The sequence below is a fragment of the Pipistrellus kuhlii genome, unplaced genomic scaffold (genome assembly GCF_014108245.1).
Source record: "Pipistrellus kuhlii isolate mPipKuh1 unplaced genomic scaffold, mPipKuh1.p scaffold_m20_p_62, whole genome shotgun sequence".
In the NCBI taxonomy this organism is placed as follows: domain Eukaryota; kingdom Metazoa; phylum Chordata; class Mammalia; order Chiroptera; family Vespertilionidae; genus Pipistrellus; species Pipistrellus kuhlii.
This window is the reverse complement of record NW_023425565.1, coordinates 1,368,231-1,383,210: the sequence shown is the minus strand read 5'-3', so window position 1 is coordinate 1,383,210 and position 14,980 is coordinate 1,368,231. Positions and strand designations below refer to the sequence as shown.

Below are 14,980 nucleotides of genomic sequence, written 5' to 3'. Positions count from 1 at the left end.
TCCCTCTCAATTCCTCTCTGTGTAAAATCAATAAAATATATTTTAATAAATAAATAAATAAATAAAAATAAAAGGGGGGAAAAATCTCCTAGTGTCAGGCAGTTGTGGGTCAGTGGTTCTGCGCTAACTCATGAACCAAGAGGTGCCAAGTTTGACTCCTCATCAGGAGACATGCCTGGGTTGCGTGCGCTCTAACCCCAGGAGGGCGTGTGTAGAAGGCAACCGATCAATGCTTCTCTCTCAGCAATGTTTCTATCTATCTAAAAATCAATAAAAAACAGAAAATTCGAAGAGTGAACCAAGATGGTGACAGAGGTAAATGCCAGTACTTGTTGCCTCCCACAACTACATCAAAATTATAACTAAAGCCCTAGACGGTTTTGCTCATTGGTTAGAGTGTTGGCTAAGAACTGAAGGGTCACGGTTTGATTCCCATCAAGGGATCATGCCTGAGTTGTGGGCTCAGTCCCCAGTAGGGGATGTGCAGGAGGTGGCTGATCAATGATTCTCTCTCATCATTGATATTTCTATCTCTCTCTCCCTCTCCCTTCTATGAAACAAAAATTTTTTAAAAAAATAAATAAGGAATAATAAACATGATTTAAATACATAATATAAAATACAGAACAACATCATTTAGACCCAGTCGAGATCTGGCTGAATGGAAGTCCCACAACTACAGAAGTAAATAAATAAATAAATAAAAGCACATGCCACACACCAGATCACTCAGTCCAGGTTTCCAGTACTGGGAAGAGAAGTCCCCACAATTTCAGGCTATAAAAACCAGCAGAGATTGAGGTTAAATGGCATAGAATTCCAGCAGTTCCTCTTAAAGGGACGATACACAGACATACTCAGACTCACTCCCTCCTAGCTCCAGCGCTGGGGCAGAGGCCTGGGGGGATCCAGGGACATAGGGGAAGGAACTGGATTGTCTGGCAGCAGAGCAAGAACTAGAATGTGGCTTTCTCCCAGAAAGGGGTGCTCATAGGGTTCATGGTTCCCCTAACCTTTGACACCAGTCAATCAGCTCTGAGCCCGTCCCCTTAACCCTTCCCGTCTCAGAGCTGACTGACTAGTGTCATATTTGAGTCTCCATCAACCTTGCTTATACTGCTCCACCTGGCGATTTTAAAACCCCACCCCACCCAGGTTGTTTGTAGTGACTTTCCCATATGAATGGCCTGTCCTTGCTCAGGCTTCAGTCTTTCCTAAAATAGCTAAAACAAGCAGAAGCTGGCATCAGCATGCTCCATACCTTAATAAGAAGCCCAAGACGCAGCACTAGCAGCAGCCTGCCTTGCTTTACAGCTGGGCCTTGTCTGGGCACCTCCAAGCCCAATACAAATAGTAGCCCAATACAAAAAGGCTAAATCAACTTAGTCTTTTATATATAATATATAGAATAAACTTGTTTAATTAGTCCTGCTTTCTGATATAGCTAAACTTTTCCCAACCCAGTGAGGCACCCCAACTTCTCTTTCAGGTAATTGTCAATAACACAGCAGTAAATATCAACACAAAGCAGATTATTATTGTAGATCACGCACGGAGAACAAAAGGTAAAATATTTAACTGCAGCTGTGTTTGACTATATTCTATGCAGTGAGAAAACCTGAAGTTATTTTCAAGATCCACCATTTCTTCCTTCTTTTCAATCAAGTTTCTAAACTTTCTAAGTTTCTGTTTTCTGGCTAATGAAAAGAAAATAGAATCCTACCAAGTCTCCTTTATACCTATACCAGGACTTCTGTGAAGATCAAATGAAATGAAGCACGGGAAAACTCTTCACAGACATTTAAAGTTTGAAATGTTTGCACCTGGCTATAAAGCAACCTGTGTTACTGAGCTGAAGAAACTGCAAGGAGGCTAGTCATCACTAGGGAGAGGAAGCCAGGCATTGCTATGTGATATCATTACCCAATGCCCACACCAACCGTTTCCGAACTTTGCTGTAGGCTGCATTTTGTGCATGGAGTCTTGGCAGCATCAGCTGTGATTTGGTGGTCTGTCGCTCTGGGGTGGTGGTGTGGCCTGTGTCCCACTTGGGAGAAGCCAAGTGTTGCTTTGTGGGCACCAGGTCCACGGTGCCATTTCTCTTTAAATGGCTAGTCCATTGAGCATCTGACCTCTGGTGGTCAGTGTGCTTCATAGCAATCAGTCAGATAATTAGCATAAAAGCCTATTATGCTAAGTGTCCGGTCATCAATTTAACCAATTAAAGGCCACTCAACTGCTCTATATGACATGCACTGACCACCAGGGGGACAAACAGTCAACTGGTCAACCAATCACTATGATATTCACTGCCCAACAGGGGTCAGACACTCCGACTGGTAGGTTAACTTGCTGTTGGGGTCTGGCTGATTGGGACTGAGCAAGATGGCTGGACATGCCCTGGAGCCCTTCCCTGATCCCTCCCTGGATGGCCAACCAACCATATCTCTACCCAGCCCTGAATGTGGGGTCCCTCAGCCTGGCCTGCATCCTCTTGTAATCCGTGAACCCTAGGGGGATTTTAAAGAGTCAATTACGGCATGATTCCTAAGGGATAAAAGGCTAATATGCAAATTGACCAGTTGCTATGATGTGCACTGACCACCAGGGGGCAGACACTCAATGTAGGAGCTGTTCCCTGGTGGTCAGTGCACGCCCACAGGGGGAGCACCACTTGGCCAGAAGCTGGGCTCACAGCAGGCGAGCAAAGCAGTAGGTGGGAGCCTCTCCCACCTCTGTGGCAATTGGACACCCCCCGAAGGCTCCCAGATTGCAAGAGGGCACAGGTCAGTGCACCAGACCTTTAGTATAAAATAGTAATGGAAGTCCTAGCCAGAATAATCAGGCAAGAGAAAGAAATAAAAGGCATCCAATTTGGGAATGAAGAAGTAAAGTGCCACCATTTGCAGATGGCATGATTCTTTATATAGAAAACTCTAAAGACACCACCAAAAAACTATTAGACACAATGAACAAATACAGTAAGTGGCAGGACACAAAATTAATATATAAAAATACACTGCTCTGCTTTCGTATATACTAACAATGAGATTTCAAAAGTAAACTAAAAAAAAATCTTTTTGCAATTGCAACAAAAATAGTAGAATACCTGGGAATAAACTGAACAAAGGGTGTGAAGAACCTGTACACTGAAAATTGCAGTTTGAAAAAGACACAGTAAATTGGAAAGGTATTCCATATTTATGAATTGGAAGAATTACAACAGTTACAATAGATATATTATCCGAAGCAATATACAGATTTAATGCAATTGCCCATCAAAATCCCAATGGCACTTAAGAAATAGGATACAAAATCATCACATTTGTCTTGAACCACAAAAGACCCCAAACACCCAAAACAATTCTGAGAAAAAAGAACAAAACTGAAGGTATCAAATTCCCTGACTTCATATTATGCAAAGCAACAATAATAAAAACAGCATGATATTAGCAGAAAAACAGACACAAAATTCAAGGAAACAGAATCATGAGCCGAGCCCAGAAACAAACCCACATGTATGTGGGCAAATGATTTTTACAAAGGAATTCAAAACATACAATGGGGGAAAAGACTTTTTAATAAATGGTGCTGGGACATTAGAAAGCCAAATGCAAAAGAAGCAAGCTAGTGTTTATCCATATATATTAGAACTTAGGTACTAAATTATGGACCTTGGTCTTACAGAGAATTCTATGACTTTGATGCCAAAAGTAAGGGAAGTAAAAGCAAAAATAAATGAATAGGACTGTATCAAACTAAAAACTTATAAACAGCAAGACACCATGAACAAAAATAAAAACAACAAAAGAATAGGAGAAAATATTTGCAAACAATAGCTCTGACAAGCACTTAATATCCAAAATATATCAAGAACACAACACTGAAGAAATAATCCAATTACAAAAGGGGCAGAAAACTGGACACTTCTCCCAAGACGACATAGAAATGGCCAACAGATATATGAAAAGATGCTCAACTGCATCAACTATTAGAAAAATGTGAATCAAAACTAGAATGAGATACCGCCTCACACTTCTTAAAATGTTATAATCAATAAGAAAGCAATAACAAGTGTTGGAGAGGTTAGGAAAAAAAAATCATTCATTGTTGATGGGAATGTAAACTGTTACAGCAAATATGAAAAACAGAAACAGTATGGAGGTTCTTCAAATTTGTTAAGAATAATTACTGTATAATCAACAACCCCGTTCTGGTATCTAGTGGAAAAATTTGAAAACATTTATTTGCAAAGATATATGCATCCCTAGATTCTATGTAGCAGATTCATGGTGGACAAGACATTAAAACAACCAAAGTGTCCGATGAATGATTCGATCAAGGATGTGGTACATATATAAAATGGAATACTACTCGGCTGGAAGATGAAAACTGTCACTTGCAACAACATGGATGGATCTTGAAAGTATCATGGAAGCAAAATTAAGTCAGACAGAAAAATCTAAAACCATATGATTTCACTCATATGTGGGATATAAAATCAAAAACAACTGAACAAACAAGAAAAACAAAAACTCACAGACACGGGTAACTATATAGTTGTCACTGGAGGAAAGGGGGTAAGAAGGGAGGTATCAAATAGATGGCGACAGAAGATTTGACTGGGTGGTGAGCACACAGTGGAATATACAGATAGGATGTGTCATAAAACTGTACACTTGAAATCTGTATGGTTTTAATAATCAGCGTCACCCCTGTAAATTAATTAACAACAACAACAAAAAAAGGAGTCACTGACCAGGTATTAGCAAAGGCAATATAAAAAGGACTCAATATCCCCAAAAGTTAGAACTTCATCTTCAACCTAGAGGAATACAACCTGCCTCATAGGGTAAAATGAATGAGAACAGATGTGCAGGACCAGGCAGGAAACATCACACAATGCAGGCTCTCATTCTGTGTGTGTTTAGGAAATATACAGAAGGCTTATAATTGACAATGGAATAGCCTAAATAGGATATGAGGAATTAAAACAAGTACAAATATACTGTATATTATTTAATTAATATTTTAATTGGTAGGAACACGTGTCAAGTAAAATACTGTTTGTAATATGTTTGGCGAGATATTAGTTCAAGAACTTCACTGCTATAATGATAGTGAAGAAGTGGTCTGATGTTTAGGGGGAACTTAGGCAATTCAATCTAGATGAGAGAACCTGAAACATACTCCAGTGGTGAAAAGAAAAAAATATCCAAATATTGGGTCGGCAGCTAAGTAATTGCGGGTTTCACACATATATGGCTTCAGTTGAATTTTTAGGTTTGCAGACGTAGTACAAATGTAAAACACATTTTGTTATTTGATAGTTGGCTATTCAGCTGTTAATCAGTAAAAAAAGTTTTTTGATCTGTTTTGTAGTTTTTGTTTGGCGTTCGTTGAAAAATGGAAAATCAAAAGGAACATTTTCGTCATATTTTGCTTTTTTATTTCCGCAAAGAGAAAAACGCATCGCAAGCTCATAAAAAGTTATGTGCTGTTTATGATGACGAAGCCTTAAAAGAACGGCAGTGTCAAAATTGGTTTGCCAAATTTCGTTCTGGTGATTTTTCACTCAAAGATGAAAAACGCTCTGGTCGTCCAGTTGAAGTTGGTGACGCCCTAATCAAAGCAATAATCAATTCCGACTGTCACAGTACAACACGTGAGATTGCAGAGAAGCTTCATGTATCACATACATGCATTGAAAATCACTTAAAACAACTTGGCTATGTTCAAAAACTCGATACATGGGTTCCTCACGAACTGAAAGAATCACAGTTAACGCAACGCATTAGCAGCTGCGATTTGCTAAAGAAACGTAATGAAAATGATCCATTTTTAAAACGACTGATAACTGGCGATGAAAAATGGGTTGTTTACAACAATATCAAGCGGAAAAGATCATGGAGCAGGCCAGGTGAACCAACTCAAACAACATCAAAAGCTGATATTCATCAAAAGAAGGTTTTGTTATCAGTTTGGTGGGATTACAAAGGAATTGTCTACTTTGAACTCTTACCACCCAACCGAATGATCAATTCTGATGTCTACATTGAACAACTAATGAAATTAAACAATGCAGTTGAAGAAAAGCGGCCCGAATTGACAAATCGAAAAGGTGTTGTATTCCATCATGACAATGCATGGCCACACACATCTTTGGTCACTCGGCAAAAATTAATGGAGCTTGGTTGGGATGTTTTGCCACATCCACCATATAGTCCTGACCTTGCACCATCTGATTACTTTTTGTTTCGATCTTTACAAAACTCCTTGAATGGTAAAAATTTCAATAATAATGATGATGTCAAATCGTACCTGATTCAGTTTTTTGCTAATAAAAACCAGAAGTTTTTTGAACGTGGGATTATGATGCTGCCTGAAAGATGGCAAAAGGTCATTGATCAAAATGGGCAATACATTACAGAATAAAGTTATTTAGTTCCATGAAAAAATTGTCTTTGATTTTCTTTTAAAAATCCGCAATTACTTAGCTGCCGACCCAATATTTTTTAGTATTGACTTTTCACTGCCTATAATTTAATTTTTCCATTACCATTTATCCCCCTTATACTCTTCTTCCACCACCCCATCACTCTCCCCCGAAATCACCACAAAAATCCAGTTTTGAAACTATTGCTTAGTCCTTACTTGACACACGAAAGATTTCTGAAAAGGAAATAGAGATTTAAGTTGCTTTAAAATTCAATTTTTGCCAAAACAGGTTTGGCTCAATGGATAGAGCATCGGCTTGGGGACTGAAGGGTCCCGGGTTCGATTCCGGCATGTACCTTGGTTGCGGGCATATCCCCAGTGGGGGGTGTGCAAGAGGCAGCTGATCGATGACTCTCTCTCATCGATGTTTCTAACTCTGTATCTCTCTCTCTTCCTCTCTGTACAAAATCAATAAAATATATTAAATAAATAAATAAATAAAATTCAATTTTTATTTCCGGTGGACCAATACAGAACACAGACAGAGGACACTAAAGCATCAGGGCACAGTGAGCAGCCCCAGGACCAGTCGGAACGGAGCCAAGAATCTTACCATCAGTCTGCACAGGGAAAGCAGAACACTGAACAAGGTTTCCAGGGCCCTCACACAATCCTCCATCCCGTTTTCGCCCTAGTGAATAAAAAAGAAACACATACTGAACTGTTAAAACCAAGTAAGAAATTTACTAAAAAGACAATCCAGCCCTAGCTGGTTTGGCTCAGTGGATATAGCATTGGTCTATGCACATGTGTCAAACACAAGGCCCGCGGGCCAAATCCGTCCCGCCAGGCCTTGCAATGTGGCCCGCACCGCCCTGTCATCACTGCACTCCGCTGCGTTTCCATCACAATGACAGTTTATGACTGTTCAGTAAACCATTCGGCCCGCGATTTAGGCTGGATTTTAGATTTTGGCCCCTTCTCTGATTGAGTTCGACACCCCTAGTCTATGGACTGAAGGGCCCTGGATTTGCTTTGGTCAAGGGCATACATTGATAGAAATCCAGTACCCCTCAGGGGATGTCAGAGAGCCAGTTTTGGCTTGATCCCTGCAGGCCAGGTCTAGGGACCCTACTGGTGCGTGAATCCATGCACTGGGCCTCTAGCATGCATATAAGATCTTTGGTTAATCTCTTCCCTCCTTCCTCCTCCTCACCTTTGAGATCCAACAGTCTGTTCCATGTTTCTATGCCTGTGCTTTTAAGCATCTGTCCCTAATGGTCAATGCGTGTCATTGCTATCAGGTGAAGAGTCACTTAGGCTTTTATATATATGTAGACAGAAGATTGTTTATGAATGGCTTAAGTCTTCAGACAGGAATTATTTTTCACTCATTAAAGTCCCCAACATGCTCAAGGAAAAGTTTTATTAGTCACTGACAGTCTGGAGATCACAGTTGTAAGACATTTGAAAATATTGGCAAAACTTGTTTTGGGTTTTAAGAGGTATGCTTAGTCGACTCCTCCATGGCTCTGAGCCTCCCTCCAATATGGCATGTCCATAACTGTGTTCTGAAAATATGCACCATGACTTTTAAAATTTATAGGTCCCTACCCATCAAATAGCGATAGAGTTAATATGCAAGGTAAAAATAAAAAATTGTGTCAAAACATTACGACATTAGGCTGTACTCATTTTCACACTTCCTGCTCTTCTGAAAAATAGCCTGGCCTTACCTTTAATCTTCGGCGGTTCATCCTGACATACCAATTGGTTAGGATGTCGACAAACTTGACCAGGCGGGGTACCACAGTATAAAGCCTGTAAGCTAAAAGTAAGAGCAATCAATCAGGAACTGAGAATAGACTGAGCATTTGGGATGCTTGGGGAAGGAATGAACACAAGAATGAGTAGCCCTGTCATCCAAGGGTCCCCATGCTTGTTGAGACAGAAAGGAACAAAGGGAAGCAATGACCATAAAGTGTCTTGGGGCACGCACAACTGCACTGTGAGCCACTCAGTGAGAGAAATGGATATGTTGTATGTGTGGACAAGAGGCCAGCACTGCCCAGCACATGACGCCAGGAGGCAGGTTTACCTGGAGCTGTGCTGCTCTGTACATCAACCAGGACTGACACACAGAAAGTCCTAATTAGATGTTAAAGGGCATAGCATAGGTCAGCATTTCTCAACCAGAGCCACTCTGTCCCACAGGGGACACTGGCAATGCCTGGAAACGTCCTTGTCATAACTGAACATGTGGGTGCTCCAAGCATCTTGCTAAGGGACCCCAGTGATACCTGCTGCTCAACATCATATAACACACAGCCCAGCCTCACCAGAGAACCCACAAGCACAAGCTATCCTTTATGAAGCCACTGAGAAACTTAGCAAGAACCATGAATAAAATAGAATAGGCTTTCTGAACACCAAAATATGAACATACTTCATTTTACTGTACTTATTGCGTTTCCGATTTTTTAAAATACAAACCAAAGGATTCTGGAAATCCTACAATCAGCACCATTTTTCCAACATCATTTGTTTGCTTGTGTCTGGCTTGATTCTTTCAATATTTCAAACTATTTCATTACTATATTTGTTAGGATGATCTTTGGTCAGTGGTCATTGATGTTACTATTACAACTGTTTTGGGGTCCCACGAATTATCCCCACAAAGCATTTCAAACTCAATCGATATATGTTGTGTGTTCCAATTGCTCCAATGACTGGCCATTCCCCTATCTCTCTCCTGCTCCTCAGACCTCTCCACTCCCTGAGATACAACAACACTGAAATTAGAGCAATTAATAAAACTATAATGGCCTCCAAGTGCTCAAGTGAAAGAAGAGCCGCACAATTACTCCTGGTGAAGATGCTGTGAAGACTGTTGAAATGACAACAAAGGATTTAGAATAGGGGTGTCGAACTCAATCAGAGAAGGGGCCAAAATCTAAAATCCAGCCTAAATCGCGGGCCGAATGGTTTACTGAACAGTCATAAACTGTCATTGTGATGGAAACGCAGCGGAGTGCAGTGATGACAGCGTGGTGCGGGCCACATTGCAAGGCCTGGCGGAACAGATTTGGCCCGCGGGCCTTGTGTTTGACACATGTGATTTAGAGTATTACATAAACTTAGTTGGTGAAGCAACAACAGGGTGTGAAACTGACTCTAATTTTCAAAGACTGTCTACTGTGGGTAAAATACTATCAAACAGCATTCCATGCTATAGAGAAACTGTTCACGAAAGAAAAAGTCAACTGATGCAGCAAACTTCATTGTTAGCCAATTAAAAAAAAAAAAATTTTGACACAGCTACCACCACCCTGATCACTGAGTGGGAATAAAGATGAAGGAAAGATTGCCAAAACTTATTTGGCTCAGTGGACAGAGTGTCGGCCTGCGGACTGAGGGGTCTCAGATTCGATTCTGGTCAAGGGCATGTACCTTGGTTGCAGCTGGTTGATGTTTCTCTCTCATCGAGTTTCTAGCTCTCTATCCCTCTCCCTTCCTCTCTGTAAAAAATCAATAAAATACATATTTTTTAAAAAGAAAGTGTCATTAAAAATATGAGCGAAATTAAGAAAAAATTAATTAAAAAAATAAAAGAGGACTAAGTTATTCTTAGTGTTCATTACACTTTTCATCTTCTAGGAAGCCATCACAACCTACTTCCTATAGAAAGATGAAACTCATTTGTAATGAGCACACAATAAACCGAAGCAGTAGCAAGTATCGCTGAGATCACTATAAAAGTGTCATGCTTCAAGGATGTTACTTCAAACTCTGTTCACGAGGGGGCTGAGGGCACAAGCTACACCACCTGACCTTTCACAACTGGCTTTTCTTTACCACTAAGCTGATGTGCATAAGCTGCCTAAACTACGCACCCAGTCAGACTGGGCACACTCTTCAGGAGGGCACAGCTGCCTAAAGATGCAGGAGTGCCAAGCAATAAGCCCCAGCAGGGCTTTCCTCCCATTCACATCACTCAGGAGGAAGTGAGCATGGCTGTGAGCCCGTGTCCTGGGAGCCTGGTGAAATCCCACTCAGTAGTCTGCTTCCCATACTCATTTCCATCATCACTTCTGTCCAACAGTTTGGCAGTCATATGATCCTATGTTTAAAGGGGCAGACATGGTCCATCAGGATGACTGGTGAGCGTGTGGAAATTCCTGGGCTCACTGTCCTTTGTGCCAGGATCATCAATATTTCAAACTATAACACTCCAGTAGGAGAAATGCGCCAGCTGAGGACGGCAGGCCTCTGTCTGCACCAAAAGGTGGCTCTTCTCCTTGAATCCATGAGCACTGAACCTGCACGGCAACCCCTGGCACCAGCAGGTGCTAAGGGAGGCAGATCAACCTTGCTAAGGTGTGCAGCACTGGGAAGCCCACCCACTTTATCAGACCCACCCATCTCAAGTATCTGAGTTAATGCTTTCTAGAATTTTCCACCCCGACTTCTGGTTGTTCCAACTCCAACCTCGAGGAAACCATCATAACCTACCTCTCAACCGCTATACAAACCAAATTCATTGCTGTATGTAACAGAAATATAGGAAAATGTGTACTTCTGAAACCGGTTTGGCTCAGTGGATAGAGCATCAGCCTGCGGACTGAAGGGTCCCAGGTCCGATTCCAATCAAGGGCAGGTACCTTGGTTGCAGGCACATCCCCAGGGTGTGCAGGAGGCAGCTGATATTTCTCATCAATATTTCTGGCTCTCTATCTCTCTCCCTTTCTCTCTGAAAAAAAAAATCAGTAAAATATATATTTTTAAAAAAGAAATTTTAAAAATCTATATACATAAAAGGCTGAGCAACCATCCAACTGGTAGCTATAAGAGTGACCACCAGGGGGCAGACGCTCTGACTGGTAGCTATGACGTGCACTGACCACCAGCAGGCAGCCACTCAACACAGGAACCACCTTCTTACAATCTGGGACCCCTCAGGGGATGTCGGAGAGCTGGTTTTGGTCCAATCCCCGCAGGCCAGACTGAAGGACCCTACCTGCCATCTTCTAATTACCGTATTTTTCGGACCATAAGACGCACTTTTTCCCCCCCCAGAAGTGGGGGGAAAAAGTCCCTGCGTCTTATGGTCCAAATACAGCCTACACATATACTTTAAAAAAAAAGTTTTTTTACTTGCCCGGCTCTGTGTGGTCTCTGTGTGCTTGCCCGGCTCTAAAATGGTTCTAAATGCTGCTGTTTACTTTACAGGGTTGATTACATGTGTTTATGACTGTGATGTTGGGTTTTAATGCACATAAAATATTTTAGGACACTATTTGTTTCAGAATCTTTTTTTCTTCATTTCCCTTCTCTAAAAACTGGTGCGTCTTATGGTCCAGTGCGTCTTATGGCCCGAAAAATACGGTAATTTCCTTTCAATGTGCATGAATCTGTGCACGAGAGCACTAGTAACAAAATAAAGGACCTACTAACAGGTACTACTTAGTGAGTACCTACTACCTACCAGCTACTTGATGTACACGATCTCTATTAGAGCCTTAGAGTAACTCTAACCAGGTGTTTTTCACAAAGAAACTAGGGACAGGCACAGAGTCACCCAGCACTGAGCCTGTGAAGGGATGAAGCCACTGGGCATCCTTGGAACAGCATCATCTATAACTAGCCTGGACAAAATTATATTTGAGTGCTGAAAGAAATAACTATTTATCCACTATTTATCTCTTAAAATTTACATAAAATATCCTTTGTTTTTAAATGAAAAGTTAAAGAGCAGTCATAAAGATTAAGAGTCCTTAGTCCTGGGAGGAGGGTCAAAGAGAGACACACCTGCCATTTCAGTCTCAAAGAAGGCAATGAGCGACTGCATGAAGGACAGGACCCACCGGTCTGTGATGTTGGCACTTTCTTTAACCGTGTTCTCATTGTAGAGGAATTCCATTTCTTCCTCCTAGGAATTGACAATTATTGAAATATTCTGTTTGCTTAGGGAAATTCATGTGAAGCAATGAGCTGTTTAAGCACTTAAACTGAAATAGCCAATACCACGCCCTGCCTACCCCAATCCAGGCCCATTGGGAATTTAAATTTCTAATTTTCAATAGTATTTTCAGGATAAGCTCTAAACTTGGGATATTAAGTCCTCAATTAATAAATTACGTTTTTGAGAGAATTTGGGAAAATAATTACTCTTCTGCAGCAAAGAATGAGTATGAATTGAGAAACATTCTAAAATATTGTCAATAACTATATAGTTACTTTAAATCTGAGGAAGGAAAGATAGTAAAATTTGCAAGCTCTGGATGACTGTCTACAAATTAAAAATGAGCACTAAGAATTAATGTCTCAGCTTATATTATTAATTTTACCTAGAATGCTTTATTTCACCTGATTTCCCTTTGCAAAATCTTCCTCCATTGTGAAGGCCCACCTCATCTGTCCCTATACACACAGCGTCACCACCAGTGGCAGAATAGTGGTAATGCTAATCCTTGCCCAAATTTATGAGCCTGATGGTAGAGCTGGTGTCTTGCTGCCATGCCCAGACCAGGGTCCACACCGACAGACTGCAACGTGGACCTGCCTAAGAACTATGGGCCCAAAAAGGTGGTCGGAACAAAAAGCCAGGAGCAAGAGGGACAGTGGAAAATGGCTGCCTTTTTCAAACAAAGGGGAAAATGGCACCTGGGAAGCTTTATTCAGACCTAGAAAAGCAAGAGGCAGAAGTTGCAAGTGACCAGACTGCTGGATGTTCAAAGCTCAGCTTTCCAACCCATTTCTCAGGAAGGAATAACATCCCATGTTTAGTCAACAGTAACTTACAAAGCATTCTACTTGTAAGATGCTGGAGGTAAAAAGATCAGTGGTCCTAGGTCCTAACCCCAATGGAGTCCTGGAAGTGCAAACGGGAGCCTACGTCATGGAGCAGGAGAGACACTTCTCCCAGAATGCTCCTGGGCAGCAGGGCATACTTGGAAGGCACTTGCATAAACATCACAATCATTACTTTAAGTCCTAAGACCCCAATGAAATTTCTCTCACTCACAAGTATCAGTCCATAGGCACCCATTGAGGGCCTTTACTCGGAGACAGTATATGACCCTTCTCTGGCTCTGCCATACCCCACCCCCACCGGTCCCATGAAGAGAGGGGAACTGGCTAGCTAAATGAATATCCAATGCAACTCTTCTACAGGGGAGGCTGCTGTTTGCTACAAGGGCCCCAGATAACTTCACCAATGGCCTCCCAAGAGTCTCGGACCCTCCACATCACAGGGACTGTGCAAACCCAGCTCAACACAGCTGGGAAGGCAGAGCTCGACCACAGCAGCGCAGTCCACACCTTCTGCAGCCTCAGGACATTCTGGATGAAGAAGCGATAGGCGTTGTACCAAGGGAGTAGCACGTCCTTCAGAACATCACGAACACCTTCCTCCTTAAAGCGGAGGTTTTCCGCTCTCACCACAGGGGAGTTAATCAGATACAATCTGGAAGAGAAAAATCACACCAAAAAGGAACGTAGACAGCCAACAATTATTACGTGACATTTGACAGGGCAACACCAAAATTGCCATTTCTTCTACAAAAGGGGTACTTATGAATACTCTTCTCATGGTCTATTTTAAACTGATAAAGCTATTACTGTTACATGCATGAGGCCATGCAATTATAAAAGGAGATATAAGCCCAGTGCAGGCCACTGGTGGTGGGTGCAGCAGAACCCAAAGGCGGTGGCCATGCCCTCCTCCCAGGACAATGCAGGCACCAAAAACCCACACAGGAGCAGCTGTGTAAGTTCTGCCAGGGCAGAGGGCTGGAGGGCTTTTTTTTTTTTTTTTAATTAAATATATTTTATTGATTTTTCACAGAGAGGAAGGGAGAGAGATAGAGAGCTAGAAACATCAATGAGAGAGAATCATCGACCAGCTGCCTCCTGCACACACCCCACAGGAGATGTGCCCGCAACCAAGGTACATGCCCTTGACCGGAATTGAACCCGGGACCTTTCAGTCCGCAGGCCGACGCTCTAACCACTGAGCTAAGCCGGTTTTGGCTGGAAGGCTTTTAATTTGAACACTTAATGATCTCTAGATTTGAAAATGTCATCATTATTTTAAAAACCACTTTGCGGGGGTTTGAGTCAACATCATACAAATTTAGCTCCCCCTGTAGCAAAGATACATTTTTTAAAAAGCAAATTCTAAACCACATCTAAGAAACATGACTAACAGAATGAGAAATGCTTACATAAAAATGACAAACATACCCTAGCAGGTCTGGCTCAGTGAACAGAGCATCAGCCTGTGGACCAAAGGGTCCAGGCTTTGACTTCGGTCAAGGGCATGTACCTTGGTTGCAGGTTCCTCTCTGGCCCCGACCCTGGTCAGGGCTCCTGCAGGAGGCAAACAATCGATGGTTTCTCTCACATCAATGTTTCTCTCACTCTCCCTCTCTCTAAAAATCAATGGAAATATATCCGCAGGTGAAGACTAACAAAAACAAACAAACAGCCGAAACCGGTTTGGCTCAGTGGATAGAGCGTCGGCTTGGGGACTGAAGGGTCC

At 41.9% G+C, this 14,980-nt stretch overlaps 1 protein-coding gene across 2 annotated transcripts in view; it reads right to left on the bottom strand.

The window, feature by feature from the left end:
- Positions 1 to 14,980, bottom strand: part of IARS1 (isoleucyl-tRNA synthetase 1) — a 97,728-nt gene that overhangs the window by 32,935 nt on the left and 49,813 nt on the right. For both annotated transcript variants that reach the window (XM_045575047.1, XM_036420099.2), the window contains exons 19-22: positions 13,759 to 13,903; positions 12,247 to 12,367; positions 8,175 to 8,266; positions 7,052 to 7,129 (exon numbers count right to left, since the gene is read on the bottom strand). In XM_045575047.1, the coding sequence (XP_045431003.1) occupies positions 7,052 to 7,129; positions 8,175 to 8,266; positions 12,247 to 12,367; positions 13,759 to 13,903 (436 nt within the window). The remainder of the gene's footprint in view (positions 1 to 7,051; positions 7,130 to 8,174; positions 8,267 to 12,246; positions 12,368 to 13,758; positions 13,904 to 14,980) is intronic.